At 39.6% G+C, this 18075-nt stretch overlaps 1 protein-coding gene across 6 annotated transcripts in view; it reads right to left on the bottom strand.

Annotated features, from left to right (window-relative positions):
* Nucleotides 1–18075, bottom strand: part of Ccdc171 (coiled-coil domain containing 171) — a 553592-nt gene that overhangs the window by 339027 nt on the left and 196490 nt on the right. For all 6 annotated transcript variants that reach the window (XM_045160095.1, XM_045160091.1, XM_045160110.1 and 3 more), the window contains one exon: nucleotides 14298–14400. In XM_045160095.1, coding sequence (XP_045016030.1) covers nucleotides 14298–14400 — 103 coding nt within the window. The remainder of the gene's footprint in view (nucleotides 1–14297; nucleotides 14401–18075) is intronic.

The raw sequence follows: 18075 nt of genomic DNA, 5'->3' as shown, positions 1-18075 counted from the left end.
TGAATCAAATGACCATATTCTGGCCCTCACCCTCATAAATTGATAACCATACATGATATAAAATGCAATGCATTCAATCCAACTTTAAAAGTCCCCATATTTTTTTTATCAATCCCATTGCTGTTCAGATATCCCCATAGCCCAATATCGTTCAAAGGAGCCATGATGCCAGAAAAAAAAAATACCATAATGGCACAGAATAAACATCCACACTGCAAAAGACAGCATTTAGATCAATGGAAAAGAACAGAGGACCCAGATGTAAATCCAGGCAAATACAGCCATCTGATTTTTGACAAAAATGCCAAAACATTCACTGGAAAAAAGACAGCCTCTTCAACAAGTGGTGCTGGTAAAACTGGATATCTACATGTAGGAAGATGAAAATAGATCCTTTTCTCTCTCTATGCACAAGAATCAAGTCCAAATGGATCAAAGACCTTAATATCAGACTTGAAATACTGAAACTACTAGAGGAAAACGTAGGGGAAACCTTTCAATATATTAGCATAGGCAAAGACTTTCTGAATATAACCCCAGTTGCTCAGGAAATAAAACCACTGGAAATCATGAAATCACAAACCTTTTGCAAAGGATACTGTGAATAAAGCAAAGAGGCAATGTATAGACTATGAGAAAATCTTTGCCAGCTATACATCTGACAGAGTATGAATATCCACGATATACAAAGAATTCAAAAAACTAAATAACAAGAAATCAAACAACCTACAATATATTCATAAATTCCTGGAAATTAATCAACACACTATTGATTAGTGAAAGTATCAATGAAGCAATTAAGAATAAATTCAAAAAGTTCCTAAAACTCTGTGAAAATGAAGACAACTTACCAAAACCTGTGGGAAACAATGAAGGCAGGGCTAAGAGGGAAATTTAAGGCTTGCAGCCCAAATATGTGGAGTCTTCAGCAGTACATTAGCTACATTACAAAAAGAGAGAAATCCGAAAAGAAGCAATTTAATGATATATTTGGAAGCCTTGGAAAAACATGAACAAGGGATGGAGAGATGGCTTAGCAGTTAAGGCACTTGCCTGTGAAGCCTAAGGACCCAGGTTTGACTCCCCAGAACCCACCTAAGCCAGATGCTCATGGTGGCACATGCATATGGAATTTGTTTGCAGTGGCTACAGACCCGAGTGTACCCATTCTCTATTCTTCTCTCTCTGTCTCTCTCTCTCTCTCCCTCCCTCTCTAATAAATAAAATAAATTATTTTTAAAAACATGAACCAATCAAAAAAAAAATGAACCAATCAAACCCAAAAGTATTAGATAATGAGAAATAATTAAATAATAAATTAATGAAATAGAAATGGAAACAATGAAACAAGTACTTGATTTTTTTGTACAGATAAAATTGAAAATCCTTTAGTTAAATTAATCAAAAGAAAGATAAGACCCTAATTAATAAGATTATAGGTGAAAATGGAGACATAACAGATAACAAATTGACACAATCTAAGGCAGGCACAGTAGTGTACACCTTTAAACCTAGCACTCAGAAGACAAAGTAGGAGGATCATCATGAATTAAAGGACAGCCTGGAACAATACAGTGAGTTCCAGGTCACCCTAGGCTAGTGTGCAACGCTACCTGGAAGGAAGGAAGAAAGGAAAAGAGGAAGGAAGAGAGGGAGACAGGGAGGAGGGAGGGAGGAAGAATGCCCCAAAACATAATAGAAGATTGCAAGATTCTTTGTTGCCCACCAGAACTAGCTGTTAACAGCCTACTGAAGACTCCACATACCTAGGCTGAAGGTCACTGAGAAATCAAAACAGAGCTGAGCTAGAAGTTTCCTCCCTGTTGTCTTAGCCATCAAGATGATGGGATGGACTATGTAGCCTGCTAGGGGATAAAAGTCATCAGTGGTCTTAATCAGCAGTAGACCCTGCAAGCTTTCCAACTGGACAACCAGGGCAAATAGGGAAAGCCAATTTTTCTCTGATTGGACTTAAGGTCTGCTCTATAGGAGGGAATTCCTGCCTGGTACTGAAAACCTAATCAAAAACCCTAGGAAAGACAGTGCTACTGTTATCCAGCTAAATATATATAATATGCCCACCAAACGGCTCTCCAAGTACTTATGTTTATACTCATATAATAATGCTACTTTTACTTTTAGGAGAAAAGCTTCTCTTGTCAGAATGCAATGACCACTAGGGTGATTCAAAACTCACCAAAGTGTGACAAAAGGTGACAGTGGAGTGTTCAGCACCAGGTAAGCTGTCTCTATCACACTTTCCAAGGTTCAGGGTCCACTACATAAGAGATGGTAGAAAGAATGGGACAGCCAGTAAGACCCTACTGCTGAAGACTCCACATATTTGGGCTGCAAGGTCACTGAGAAATCCTGCTGGAACTGAGCTGAAAACCTCCTCCATGTAGACCAGCTGACAGAGTGCTATAAAAAAGCCACTTTGCGTGCAGATCAATGGGAGAGAGAGAAATCACCAGTGAAGATACTCAACAGTGGACATTGCAAGCCTTAAATTTGGCCAGCCAGGCCAAATGAGCCAATGGATGCAATATGGCACGTCTGTTATGGGAGAACCAACCACCCTCTCATTTGACTGGAGGCCTGCTCCATGGGAGGGAATACATCCCTGATGCTGAAAACCTATAACAGGAGTAGTCATGATCCCTAAGGGTGCAACATCTGCTGCTATCTGGCTAAATTTATATACTATGCTCATCAAAGTGCCCAGTAAGCACTTCTCTTAATGTTCATACCCATATATTGATTCTACTCTCACTTTTGGTTAGAGAACCTTCTCTTTTCAGATGGCAATGACCCTGGGACGACTCAGAAGGCACCATGGTGCTGAGAAGAAGTGACAGAGGAGTGCTCAGCACTGAAACATCTCTATCACACCTTCCATGGCTCAGAAGTGGTGGCGGAAATAATGTAACAGCAAAAGGAAGGGTAGGACTCCTTACAATGTGCTCCTTCAGACACAAAATGGCCTGGATATCCATGACCTCACAGTGCCTGATACTACCTATATACAACCATCATAACAGAAGGAAAAGATGGTGACATCAAAATAAAAGAAAGACTGATTGAGAGGGGAAGGGATATAATGGAGAGTGAAGTTTCAAAGGGGAAAGTGGGGGGAGGGAGGGAATTACTGTGGGATATCATTTATAATTATGAAAGTTGTCAATTTAAAAAAGTAAAATAAAAATAATGTGACAGCCAAAGGAAGGGGAGAAGTACTTAAAATACTGTCTTCCAGACACTAAGTGGCCATGCTAACCATGTCCTCACAGTGGCTGACACTACATACACAAGACCTGCCAAATAGGAGGAAAAAAATTATGACATCAATATAGAAAATAATTGTTGGAAAGTAGAAGGGATTCAGTGGGAGGGGGACTTGGGAACAGGAAAAAGGAGGGTCGTGGAAGATGACTATGATCATGATATAGTGTCTATATGTAGGGAAGTTGTCAGTGAAAGTTTAGAAAAATGGATCCAGGCATGGTGGCGCATGCCTTTAATCCCAGCACTTGTGAGGTAGAGGTCAGAGGATCACTGAGTGTTCAAAGCCACCCTAAGACTATATTGTGAATTCCAGGTCAGCCTGGACTAGCATGAGACCCTACCTCGAAAAACCAAAAACAAACAAACAAAAAAAAAAAAACGAAAGTTTAGAAAAATGGGTGCTAGAGAAAGAGCTCAGTGGTTAAAGGGGCTTTCTTTCAAAGCCTACCCACCTGTGTTCAATTACCCAGTGACCACATAAAACCAAGAAAAAAGGAAAGAGGGGGAAATGCTCCCTAACTCTTTCTATGACGCCAGTATTACACTAGCAACAAAACTATACAGGCAACCAAGCAAAAACAAAAAAAAAAAAAAAACCACCAATATCATTGAGAAACATAGTGCAAAAGTTCTTAATAACATACTTATGAAAAATTCAAAAACATATCAAAAAAGATCATTCACAGCTGGGCGTGGTGGCGCATGCCTTTAATTCTAGCACTCAGAAGCAGAGGTAGGAGGATCACCATGAGTTCGAGGCCACCCTGGGATTACATAGTGAATTCCAGGTCAGCCTTGGCTACAGTGAGACCCTACCTCAAAAAAATAAAAAAAAGATTATTTACTTTGATAAACTCAGCTTTATTCCAGAGATGCAGAATATCTACCATATGCAAATCAATAAATATAGTTTATTGTATAGACTCAAGGGCAGAAATCATACGATCATCTCAATAGACACAAAAAAGATAATGAATGAAATTCAATACCCCTTCATGATAAAAACACTGATGAGGGACTGGAGAGATTGCTTAGTGGTTAAAGTGCTTGCCTGCAAAGCCTAACAACCGGGGTGTGATATCTCAGTACCCAAGTAAAGCCAGGTGAAAAAAGTAGCATATACATCTGGATTTTGTTTACAGTAGCTAAAGGCACTGGTGCGTCCATTCATCCATTCATTTATTCTCTCTCTCCTACCCTCACATCTCTCTGTCTCTCTTTTCTCTTTCTCTCTCTGCTTGCAAATAAATAAAACACTGCACAAGGGGGCCCACACATCTGGAGTTCATTTGCAATGGCTGGAAACCCTGGGGTGCCCATTCTCTCTATATATCTGCCTCTTTCTCTCTCTGTCTGTCACTCTCAACTAAATTAAAAAAACAAAAATCCTATGGCTAACATCATGCTGAACAGAGAAAAATGTGAAACAATGCCACTGACATCTGTAACAAAACAAGGGTGTCAACCTTGGTCAGAGTGAATGATCTTTTTGATACATTCTTGCATTGTGTTTGCCAATATTTTGCTCAGAATTTTTGTATCTATGTTCATGGGAGAGATTGGTCTGTAATTTTCTTTCTTTGTTTGTTTCTTTCTTCTTTCTTTTGTTCTACCTGGTTTTGGTATCAGGATGATGCTGGCTTTGCAGAAGGAATTTGGTAGGATTCCTTCTTTTTCTATTTTATGGAAAAGTTTAAGAAGCATTGGTGTTAGTTCTCCCATGAAGGTCTGATAAAATTCACCAGTGAATCCATCTGGACCTGGAGTTTTTTTAGCTGGTAGATTTTTGCTAAATGCTTAGATCTCCATACTTGTTAGAGGTCTACTTAAGTCATTAATCTCATCTCGGTTTAATTTTGGTAGGTTATGTAAATCAAGGAACATGTGTGTGTGTGTGTGTGTGTGTGTGTGTGTGTGTGTGTGTATGTATATATACACCTAACATGGGGGCTTTATCCCAGAGATGCAGGGTGGTTCAACATATGCAAATTGGTAAATGTAAAAATGACATAAAGGGACTGAAGGACAAAAATCACATAATCATCTTATTAAATGCAGAAAAAGAATTTGACAAAATTCAATATGCTTTTTTGGTAAAAGTCCTATATAAGCTGGGAACAGAAGGAACATATCTCAACATAATAAAGGTTATTTATGACAAACCTACAGCCAACATAATACTAAATGGAGAAAAACTTGAAGGTTTTCCACTAAAATCAGGAACAAGACAAGGGTGTTCACTGTCACCATTTTTATTTAATATAGTACTGGAAGTCTTAGCCATAGCAATAAGGCAAGAGAAGCACATAAAAGGGGTACAAATTAGAAAGGAGGAGATCAAGTTATAATTATTGGCAGATGATATGATTTTATATATATAGAACCCTCAAGACTGTACTGCAAACTGTTAGAGCTGATAAACACTTTTAGTAATGAAGCAGGATACAAAATAAACAAACAGAAATCAGTAGCCTTCCTATATACTGACAGCAAACAAATACTGAGGATGAAATCTGGTAATCACTTCCACTCACAATTGCCTCAAAAATAAATAAAGTACCTTGGAATAAAACTAACCAAAGAAGTGAAGGATCTATACAATGAAACCTTCAAAACACTCAAGAAACAAATTTCAGAGGACTCTAGACAATGGAAAGACATCACATGTTCCTGGACTGGAAGAATCAATATTGTGAAAATGCCAATCTTAACAAAAGATATTTACACATTTAATGGAATCCCCATCCAAATTTCATAAGCATTCTTCATGAAAACAGAAAAAAAATCCTAAAATTCATTTGGAAGCACAAAAAAAAATCCTCGAATAGCCAAAACAATTTTGAGCAATAAAAATAAGGCTAGCAGTAAGACCCTATTGCTGAAAACACCATATGCTGCTGGTACAGAACACAGAGAGACCTGGCTGGAATGTAGAAGAGAGCCAGACCCCAGACAGTCCATCTAGTGCTAGAAAGTGCTACATGCACTACTGGAAGCTACTCAGAAGCAAACACCCTGATGAAGTACACACAAGTGCAATAGTGGCAGTAACCAATAGCTTTCTGATTGGCTAAGAGATCCATTCAGTGGAAAGGAACCCATATCTGGAGGTGGAGACCAGGTCAGAATCCTATGGAGACAAAGATTATGCTCTCCAATGTCAAGCTCCCATTAACCTTTAGGTAATAGAGGAACTACAGCTATCAAATTCTCCCTAAATTAATAATGCTTATCTCATTAAACCTTTGCTGACTTCATTCTCCATTGGAAAATCTGATGTTCTTTTCCAGAAGGTAGCAAGACCCAAGGAGATAAACTACCCCTTGAACTTCACCCCAGCACCAGATGAAACCATGATGGAGGAATTGGGGAGATGATCAAGAGTGCTGCTTCCATGGTAAACCTGACAACCAATGCCAGGGTGAAGGAGACAGATGCTGAGGATACTCAACACCTACCAAAACAGAGATACAGAGACTCCTAAGAGTTAGTCACTGAAGTAAACTTAGACCACACTCAACATGGCTCAGGGAATTTTTCAGAAGAGGGGCAGAAAGATTATAAGAGCCACAGGTTAGGATATAATGCCCAAAATCATTGCCTTGCCCCAGCAACTGACCATTGCTCCCACAACACATAACCCACAACCTCATGGGGAATAGCAGCAACCCCACTGAGGAGGGCCAGCAGTGGAATGAGGGCAGGAACAAGGGAAAATATGGTACCAACTCATGATGTATACATATTAAATAGGTCTGTAATAAATAAATTTTTAAAAAAAAACCCACAACCCAACAGCAAAACAAATGTGGTCAGTAGAACTTCTAGGCAGTGTGACACCAGAACTGCTGCTTTAGTCCTACTCATGCTATAATGTTTAGAATTATATGTGAGTTGGGATAAAAAATTAGTAGCTGAGGCCAGTAAGCTAGAAAGGGACTATAAGGGAAGGAGGAGAAGACTTGAGGGAATGGTATTGTATATATGTAAATAGATGAACAGATTACTGGGGATGTAATGGGCTAAGTGAGGACAGGGGAAGAGATTGAGTAAAGGAAGGGTGGGGAAAGAGTTAATCAAAATCTAAGAAGAGGACTGGAGAGATGGCATAGTGGTTAAGTGCTTGCCTGTCAAACCTAAGGACCCTGGTTCGAGGCTTGATTCCTCAGGACCCATGTTAGCCAGATGCACAAAGGGCGCACGTGTCTGGAGGTCCTTTGCAGTGGCTAGAGGCCCTGGCTACCCATTCTCTATCTATCTATCTGCCACTTTCTCTCTCTGTCTGTCACTACTAAATAAATAAATCTAAGAAGATACAAATAAACCATATGAAAACCTACATTTATGGACAATAGAACACCCAGAAGCCATAGATTATTACTAGAAAAATTTCAGTGCCAGCAATGGGATATCTTCTAGCGAGTTGTTGACCAGGGAGGTCTCTGATGACCCCAAAACATTATAGGCCATTGTTTATGTCTTGGTTTCCCACCAGGAATAGGTGGTAAGACCCTATAGCTGAAGACTTCACATGCTTAGGCTGCAAGGTCACTAAAAAATCAAGCTGGAGCTGAGCTGAAAACCTCCCCCCTGTAGACTAGCTGACAGAAAGATAAAACAAGCTATCCTGCATATAGTTCTAGGGAGAGAGAAGTCATCAGTGGAAATAAACAACAGTGGGCACTGCAAGCCTTAAGCTTGCCCAATCAGGCCAAATGAGCCAACGGGTATAATAGTGCCATGTCTGTTATGGGGGAAACCAACTGATCACTAGTTAGACTGCCAGCACCATGGGAAGGAATATATGAGTGGTACTGAAAACCTATAATGGGGGAGGGTCATGAACCCTAAAGGTGTAAGGTCTGCTGGTGTTTGGAAAAATACATATATTAAAAACACCAAGCCGGGCATGGTGACGCACGCCTTTAATCCCAGCACTTGGGAGGCAGAGGTAGGAGGATCGCCGAGAGTTCGAGGCCACCCTGAGACTACATAGTGAATTCCAGGTCAGCCTGAGCCAGAATGAGACCCTACCTCGAAAAAAAAAAAAAAAAAAAAAAATAACACCAGACTGTTCAATAAGCACTTCTGTTAATGTTCATACTAATATATTAACACAACTCTTACTTTTGGATTAAAGAAGCTTCTCTTTTCAGATGATGGTGACTTCTGGGATGACTCAAAAGGCACCAGAAGTGCTCAGAATAAGTGACAGAAGGGTATTCAGCACTGAAATATCTCTATCACCCCCTCCAAGGCTCAAAGACCATTCTGGAAGAGGTGGTGGAAAGAATATAAGAGACAAAGGAAGGGTAGGACTGTTTACAATGCAGTCTTCCAGACAGAAAATGCCTGGATAAATCCATGACCTTGCAGCCTGGCACAAGACATTCATAATAGGAGAAAAAGATGGTGACATCAAAATAAAAGAGACTAATTGAGATGGAGAGGGGATATGATGGAGAGTGGATTTGTGAAGGGGAAAGTGGGACAGGAGACGGAATTATCATGGTTTATTGTCTATAATTATGGATTTTATCAATAAGTATAATAATAATAAAGGTTTAAAAATACATGTGCCAATAAGCTTTTGTTGTTCTCTTCTGCTCTTATTGAAGTATAATTGGCTAAAACTAGACACATTTATGTTACACAATGTGATGGCTTATATATTCACACTATGAAGTGATTACTATGATCAAACTAATTAACACATCCACAATGACCATTTTATGAAGAGGGAGAGTGGTAGATAAAATTAATTTTTATTGTTCACCAATTTCAAATATATAATACATCATTATTTACTCTGGTTACCATGCTGTAGATTTCTAACACTTATCTTTTAGCTAACAGTTTATAACTTGGGTTTCTACCTGATCACTCAGATGGTCAAGTAAAGAGACCGAAAAGATGGAAGAATAGAGAGAAGTTCATAAAAAGGGCCAACAGGTTTGAGACATTAGGAAAAATGTCACATTGTTCACAGACTAGGAAAGACAGCTAAATCTACTATATCAATAAAATTCCCACCATTCTTGAACAACTAAGACTTTAGCTACAACTATGGGTTACATGTACTTCAGAAACTGTGGCACTTTGATTCAGGTATCATAAACTTAGGTGTTCTGGAAGCTAGGTTCTCAGCTGATGGAGATTTGAGAATTCATGCCTCCTGGAGGCAGTGTATTGTTGGGGATGGGCTTATGGGTGTTATAGCCAGTGTCCCCTTGCCATTGTTTGGCACACTCTCCTGTTGTTATTGTCCACGTTATGTTTGCCAGGGGGTGATGTCCACCCTCTGCTCATGCCATTATTTTCCCCTGCCATCATGGAGCTTCTCCTCAAGTCTATGAGCCAAAATAAACCCTTTTTCCCACAAGCTGCTCTTGGTCAGATGATTTCTTCCAGCATTGCGAACCTGAGTGCAACAGTAAAGTTGGTACCAGAGGAGTGAGATTGCTGCTAGACACTTGTGTGGCTGTGGCGTTTTGGAGCTGATTTTCAAGAGTAAATAAAAGGATTTGAAACCTTGGCCCAACATATGCCTTGCAGTGCTGTAAGTACAGTTTGATGGACTATTCTGGTCAGAGTTGAAAGACCTGAATGCAGTAAGAACTATGGACTGTGAGGTTTGGCTTGTGAGGGGGAGAAAGCTTTGCATGGACTGGGCTTGAAGCAGTTTGTGTGAGAGGCTTGTCATTATGACCATGTCCTGAGAACGTGAGCAGGGTCAATTTGCATAGAAATGGACTGGTGTGAGCAGAGGGATATGGCACAGAAATGAAATCTGGGCCAAAACTGCTGCCTGTTCAGCTGCAATTGTATGAGAGAATACAACCATTGAGAGTGGGCCAGCTGACCTGCATTGGGACAACAGAAAGAATGCAGTCTTTTAAAGGGGCCTGAATGCTGAAGGAGTGTCCTGTTCTTCAAAGCCTGCTTTATTCCCCCCTAGATTAACAAACTGGCATCTTACTTGGTATTATGGAGTATGAAAAATGCAGGAAAGAGAGGGTCATTGAATTTACAACATGGTCTTGTGTTTTGGAAATGGCCATGGACTGTGTGAAGCAGGTTTGCTGGATTGCCTGCATGGAGACCCAATGGAGTTATGAGGATGAACTGTGGATTGCAGTGGAGATGCCAGGACCATGAGATGGCTGCTTAGGAAAGCTGCTAGCCCCAGATGAAGTTTTCCAGGACTGTGAGTAGCCAAGCTGAAGGGGTAAAATTGGAACTACAGAAATTTATTGCTGGTTAGAATTATCGGACTTGGAGATTTGTCACTGACTAGAGTTGTTGGACTTGGAGCTACAGAGTTTGATGTTTGCCCTATTTTAAATCTTGCATTGGTTGAATATATCTTTTCTATGCCCAATGCCATCTTTTGCAGTGTGAATGTGTATTCTGTTCCATTATGGGGGGTTTGGGGGTTTATTTTTGGTAGTATGATTCAGTTAAAAGATCTCAGACTATGGGAATGTTTAAATATCATTAGGATTTAAAACTATGGGGACTTTTAAATTGGACTGAATGCATTGCATTTTACATCAGGGATTGTTATAAGTTTATGGGGGCCAGGGGCAGAATGCAGTGGTTTGTTTCAGGTGTCCCCTATAAACTCAGCTGTTCTTAATGCTAGGCTCTTAGTGTATTGTTGGGGGTGGGCTTATGGGCATAGCAAGTTTCCCCTTGCCAGTGTCTGGCACACTCTCCTGTTGCTATAGAGCACCTGATGTTGGCAAGGAAGTGATGTCCACACTCTGCTCATGCCATTGTTTTCCCCTGCAATCACTGAGCTTTCCCTCAAGTCTATAAGTCAAAATAAACCCTTTTTTCCCACAAGCTGCTCTTGGTCAGGTGATTTCTGCCAGCAATACAAACCTGACTGCAGTAGAAAGTTTCTTAATGTTTAAGAAATAAAATCTGGGGCTGGAGGGATGGATCTGTGGTTAAGGCATTATCCTGAAAAGCCAAAGGACCCAGGTTCAATTCCTCAGGACCCACATAAGCCAGATGCACAAGATGATGCATGTGTCCAGAGTTCATTTGCAGTGGCAAGAAGCCCTGGCGCATCCATTCTCTTTTTCTCTTTCTCTTTTTAGCGCTCGCTCACTCTCGCTCTCTCGCTCTCTCTCTCTCTCTCTCTCTCTCTCTCTCTCTCTCTCTCTGAATAAAAAAATTAAAATTAAAAAAAATAAAGTCTGGAGACAGACAATATGAAACATGACAACTACTGCCAACTCTGAAAATTAATTCATGAAAATCATTGACAGTCATTTCATTTCAAAGAGCAAGTAGGAAAAAATGATGTAATGGGTCCCTTTCCATTTTTTTGTTTGTTTGTTTGTTTCAAGGTAGGGTCTTGCTCTAGCCCAGGCTGACTTGGAATTTACCATGTAGTCTCAGGGTGGCTTTGAACTCACAGTAATCCTCCTACCTCTGCCTCCTGACTGCTCAGATTAAAAGTGTGTGCCACCATTCCCAGCACCCCTTTCTATTTTGACCTTGGGTTACTTTTCCTGAAATTGGAGGTTGGTATAGTATGTTGCCAAATTAAGAACTGAATAGGGATAATAAAAGGGTTATGAAAAACAACATTGCCTACTTGACTGCTCAATATTCACTATGCAACAATTCCATTTTAATGTTTAAATAAAAAACAAAGAAAGTAATATATTCATTTAATATAATTATAGCTAAAATACATGAAGGATAAAAGCAGATTGAAAAAATAAAGAACCACAACCCAACCAGAGCTAGATTTACAAACCAAGTCCCAAGAAGATATGTGCATCTGCACTAAAGTAAATGGCACACTCAAAATAGATCACTGAAAGAGAATCTAATAAGGTTTGGTTTGGCATAGAGTAACAACATCAATAAAGAACCCAAACAGCCAAGAGTGAAAAGCTCATAACACATCTAAGCTAATGGGCCAAGTTGAAGGACACTGTCTACACTTGTTATACTACAGAATATAAAGATCCACTTCTTTGAAGAAGAACCCACCTGACTGGAGCTGGAACTACTGAAAAAATAAAATTACTTCCAAAAATGCATGGAGCAGGGGTGCCAGAGGAAATAAATATGCTGAAGTTTTTCTTCTCCCACCCTTTTAATCTCCTACTGGTGCATCTACTGTTCGAATTTAGCCACACCAGGTGTGGTGGTGCAAGTCTTTAATCCCAGCACCTGGAAGATAGGGATATGAGGATCACTGTGAGTTCGAGGCCAGACTGGGACTACAGAGTCAATTCCAAGTCAGCTGAGGCTAGAGTGAGACCCTACCTCAAAAGAAAAAAAGTAGACAGAAGCCAGAGGGCAAAGGAACCCAGATGCATAGAAACCAGTCTCACTGGACACAAAGCAAAACAGATACCAAAGGAAAATGGACATGCAAAGGTAAAAGCACAAATAACCAGAACAATATATTTCAAATAAAAATGTATCTATACCAATCCAAAAATCATAATTAGGTCCTTTTCTGGGAACATATTCTGTGTAACATATAGGACACACACACTCATATAGCTAAGAGGTTTTTAAAAGTTACTAAAAGATAAAACAAAAACTTAAGTAGAAGTCAATTCATTTTCTGTGTTCCCTGCCAAAATTTCTAAGTAGATTTTTCATCAGCTGTTTCATTTTAAAATTCAAAGGAAACATGATGTCATTAATGTTAGCATTTCTAAATCAACTATGAGGAAATATCTAAAATAATATTGAAGCAAGATATGCTATGATAATATTTAACAATTTGTAAAGATCCTAACTCTATTAACTATCACAGATATATCTCAATAATAAGTTAATATTAGAAAATTTTATACTTCAAAGTTCTAACAAATGTAATTAAAACCTTTATACAAATACCTATTTTTATGTCACTTTCATATACTTTGATTTTTTTCCACTGTAGCACACCATGAAACACTAATGTTTTGGGGGAAAAGTCATTCAAATATTTTTTTAAAAATAAAGTCACATATGAATAAAATCACAGCTAGAAACACATAAAAAATAAAAGCAAACTAAAAAAATACTGAACAGCCCACCATACCCAATGTTTAATGGTCCCCAGCTGAGGAAACAGCACATCCATCAGGTAAAATACATGCCTTGATCAAATCTTTCCACTTTGCCACAGACAACTAACCTCCCTAAACCTTACAAGCTCTCTCAAGAACTCATTTGCTTTTGATTTAGTATTACTTTTGATTTCTTTACAAGGGTAAGGAATTTAATTTCATAAAATAACTAAGTAAATCCACGTAGGCAGTATGACAGAAAAACAGGTAGAAAAGTAAATGTTTCAAGTCAAAGCTATGATAGCATACATAATGGCAAATCCATAAAAAAAATTAAGAAAGTAAAAATGTGAGCAAAATGTATTAGCCAACTAATGTCCTTGCTCATTCATGAAATATTTTTAATGATACTAAGTGATATTAATTCTTAATATTGTTATAGTTCTTAATTATACCAAGTGGAATAATTGTAAAATCAAGTATTTTATCTTAGCACTCTGATGTACATAGCATAGGGCAGAGGAAAGGAAGGTGAGAACCAGCTTGGAAAGTAAGTGTGGAATCTGTACCAGTAGAGCCGTGTCCTATATAACCTCCTGAATGCATGACCTTTATGCTGCTGAAGGTTGCCTCGGAATTTGGCTCAGTTTGATGGAAACATCTGTTCCCCTTGCAGGTATTCTGTAAGGACTCTTCTCTCAGTTGGATTCAGAACACAGCAAGTGAGCCCTTGTCTATCCAATCATACAGAACTCAACACTTGTAAATCAAGTTCTAGGAGGACAACAGCAGGTCCACACTCCGTCACCCTTTCCCAGCCAGCTAGGCCAACTGACTGCTGTGAGAACTGCTCTTAGCATGTCATCAAATCAAAGCATGTTGAGATGAGGGACTATAAAAGGCATCTGCAGAATTCCCAAAATGTAGTGACTTTGGAACACTGACAGATGCATCTGTCATTTTATACCTTCAACTAACCTGATGTCCACTGGCCTGACACAGTAAAGCTGTCCAAGATTGATTCCAATTCTTTCACGTTATTTTCACATGTCTCTACCAGGAAGGCTTGGTGCTTCTTACCCTTTTAAATAAGAAACAAAATCACAAAGAATAAGTTACTTATTGTAGTACCTACAGATTTTTTAGTGTGCATAGATATAGAACAATGAAATGTCAATGAGATATTAGTTATTCCATTCCAATCTATTACCAATTAGCCCTCTTATGCCTTTGGCTTAATGTACAAAGTCTTGATAATAATTTACTGATGGTTTAGTATTTAATGCTACTCTATTATACACATAGCAAACCTTCCTGTCCTCACAATTACCCTATGATGAAAAGATAAGAATTTAAGAGATAAAACAGAGACAGATAAGTTAGGGAATATTAATTAAAAACAAACATGCTTATAGTCATGTGACAAATTGTCAGAAGACAATCAAACTGAATGGAGTTAGAACCAAAAACTAACACAGTATTCATGGTGTTTCCAGTGCAGGGGGAACAGTAGACATACTAGCAAGATACTTAGAAGCAGGAAAGTCCAGGTCTTAGTTAACACTGCATTAAGTTAGATCACATGGATTAAATTCCACTGGGTTGGAAAATGATTGATGAAATGCACTCAGATGAAGACAGCAATTAGATTGAACTTGAGATTTTGAACTCAAAAACCTAGTTGACCTCATCTGTAGAAGAAGGACAGCAAAGATAAAGAAGGTCTCATCTGGACTGTTGTTTTTGTACTTGCTTCCTTACCTGCCTGTTTTCAGCAGGGAGAGGAAATCATTAATTCTGTTTTGATCAGATTTCACTAAAGATACATAAGGCACTTCTCCCATTAGCACAGCATTGGTAAATGAATATATGTAAAATGACCACATATAGCCAGGCATGGTAGCACACACCTTTAATCCCAGCACTTGGGAGGCACAGGTAGAAGGATCGCTGAAAGTTCAAGACCAACCTGAGACTACAGAGTGAATTCCAGGTCAGCCTGGGCTAGAGTGAGACGCTACCTCGAAAAAAAAAAAAAAAAATGACCACATATAAATAAGCAATGAACAAATAACACAGAAAATAACAAGAAGGATCTGAACATACTAGTGAAAAGCCCAGAAAAGGTCAAGTACATCTTTGAGAATCATTTCCAGATGTTGTTTGATGCTCACTTTTACAGTGTTGGAGGAAGGTAACAAACCCTCAAGACAATGCCTTGAACTCCAGGACCTCCTAACCAGCTAAGGGAGGGAAGAAGGGAGAGAGGAAAAGGGAAGAAGAAAGGAAGGAAGGGTAATGAGGTGCTAATGGTCCAGGAAAGTCCTTGTATCCCAAACCCTGGGTTCATTACTTTTATATTTTATTTTTACTTATTTATTTGAGAGAGGGAAAGAGGCAGAGAGAGAGAGAGAGAGAATGGGCATGCCAGGACCTCCAGCTGCTGCAAACAAATTCCAGATGCATGCACCCCTTTGTGCATCTGGCTTCTGTGGGTCCTTAACTGCTAAGCCATGTCTCCAGCCCCTGCATTCATTTTTAATTTTAGCCAAAGAATTGAATAAAAAAGAAAACTGGGAAGGATAATTATTAATTCATTATATTTATTTGCAGAAAGTGGAGCAAAGGAAAAGTGGCCACATGGAGGGCCTGGAGGAAATTAGCATGGAAAGAAAAGAGAAAAGAAAGTTCAAGGAGTTCTACCATGTAGGGAGCTGCAGGGAATAAAGAACCCATGTGGAGAGTAAGGGCTAGGGGGTCCTTCTGACTGGGCCTGGGCTAGCCAGAGTAGCCCAGGCCCAGCACAGGGAAAACCTCACCCACAGCTGGAAGTTCCCAAGTGGTCAGAGCAAGACTGTTCTCCCCTCACAAAGGTATTTATAACCTTACGGTAGTAGGCTGTCTTCTGGCCCAGGTGAAACAGAGAGCCAGGAGGTTGATTAGGGCTAGGGGCTCTCTAAGCAAGAGATTAGCTCTGGCACCAAGTTCTGGGGCTGAACTTGACCAACCACAACGTTTAAATCCTATGAAAGACCTCCCTCCCAGGAGGGGTCCTAATTGTTTATGGAAAAGCAGATCTCTAGTGAACTAAGCAAGAAACAAGAACTAAGCCTATGCTTTTCTTCTTCAGGGGTCCTGTCACCCTAACTCTAACCCCCTCAGAAGGAAGGAAGGAAGAAAGGGAGGGAGGGAGATACAGTATAACCAAAGAAAAAGAAAAATAAAGGGAAGTGGGACATGGTGGGACATTATGCCAGCACTTAGGAGGCTGAGATAGGAGAATCCACCTGTGAAAACAAGGTCAGCCATCTCTCCAGCCCCAACAGGAAGGTATTAAATATGGCTTTACATGGGTACTTTGAGTAATCAAATCTGGGTCCTTAGGTTTCCTAGGCAAGCACCTTAACCACTAAGCAGCAATGTGAACCTGACTGCAATAGATAGTATAGAGATTGTCAAAAAGTTAATAAGTAAAAAGGTTTTAAAAAGAGGATGGCATACCTGAGGATGACAACCACTATTGTCCTCTGCCCTCCACATACATGCATGCAGACCCTAACACACAAACACATGCATACACACACACACCAGCAGAAGTAGGAGGATTTCCATGAGTTTGAGGTCCCTGAGACTACCTAGTGAATTCCAGATTATCCTAGGTTAAAGTGAGATTACAGAAGAAGGAGGAGGAGGAGGAGGAGGAGGAGAAGGAGGGGAAGGGGGAGGAGGAGGAGGAGAAGAAGAAGAAAATAAAGTTTCTCATCTCTACCACACCTTGTAAGGCTCAGGGTCCATTGAAGAAGAGATGGTGGAAAGAATGTAAGAATTAAAAGAAGAGTAGGACTCCTGTCAATGCACTCTCCCAAATACAAAATGCTCTGAATATCCATGACCTTGCAGTGCCTGACACTACCTACACAGACCATTGTAATAGGAAGAAAATATAATGTCATCAAAAATAAAATAGAGGTTAAAAAAAAAAAAAAAGGGCTATCTCATTTGTCCTGGTGCTAACTTACTCTCCGTTGGAGAATCTGCTTCTGTTTTTGAGATAGATGCAGATCCTAAAGAGAGAGCCACCCCATCATACCTCAATAGGGCCCCAGCTGAAACTAAGAAAAATTGGCGAAACAAGCAAGGGTGCTGTCTTCCTGATAAACCAGATACCAGCAGAGGGGGGAAGGAGACCAACACAGAGAAAAATTAACGCCTATCAAATCAGACAGCCAGAGCCCCAGAGGCCCCCAACACCTCATCACTGGAGCAGACCAAAAATAAACCCAACATGGCTCAGGGAAATTTTGCAGAAGAGGGGGCAGAAAGAATGTCAGAGTCACATGTTGGGTCATGATATGCAGAGACATTTATCGTACCCATAACTGTGGGCTAACTCCACAATGCACAACCCATATACCTCAACAAGGAGGAGCCAATGGGGAGGGAGTAGGTCATGGATGAGCCTAATAATGGTACCAAACTGACTGTAGTTGCTGAATACAAAACTAATTAATTTAAAAAAGAAGAAGAAGAAAAGAAGGGAGAGCATAATGGAGGAAGGGAGGGATTTAGAGAATGAAGAAGAAAAGGAAGAAGGAAAATACCTTAAATAACTTGCTTAATGGAGAATAAAATTGTATTTGAAATCCACATTTTCTGTCTACTCTTTACAGCAACTATTCTTGAAAATTCCATCATCTTGCCATGAGGTTATCTTGTGAGATAAAATTGGCTTTCAAGTAAAAAAACAAAACAAAAA

The sequence above is a fragment of the Jaculus jaculus genome, chromosome 1, assembly GCF_020740685.1.
Source record: "Jaculus jaculus isolate mJacJac1 chromosome 1, mJacJac1.mat.Y.cur, whole genome shotgun sequence".
NCBI lineage: Eukaryota > Metazoa > Chordata > Mammalia > Rodentia > Dipodidae > Jaculus > Jaculus jaculus.
The sequence above is the reverse complement of the archived record's forward strand: the minus strand, read 5'-3'. Positions and strand labels throughout refer to the sequence as shown.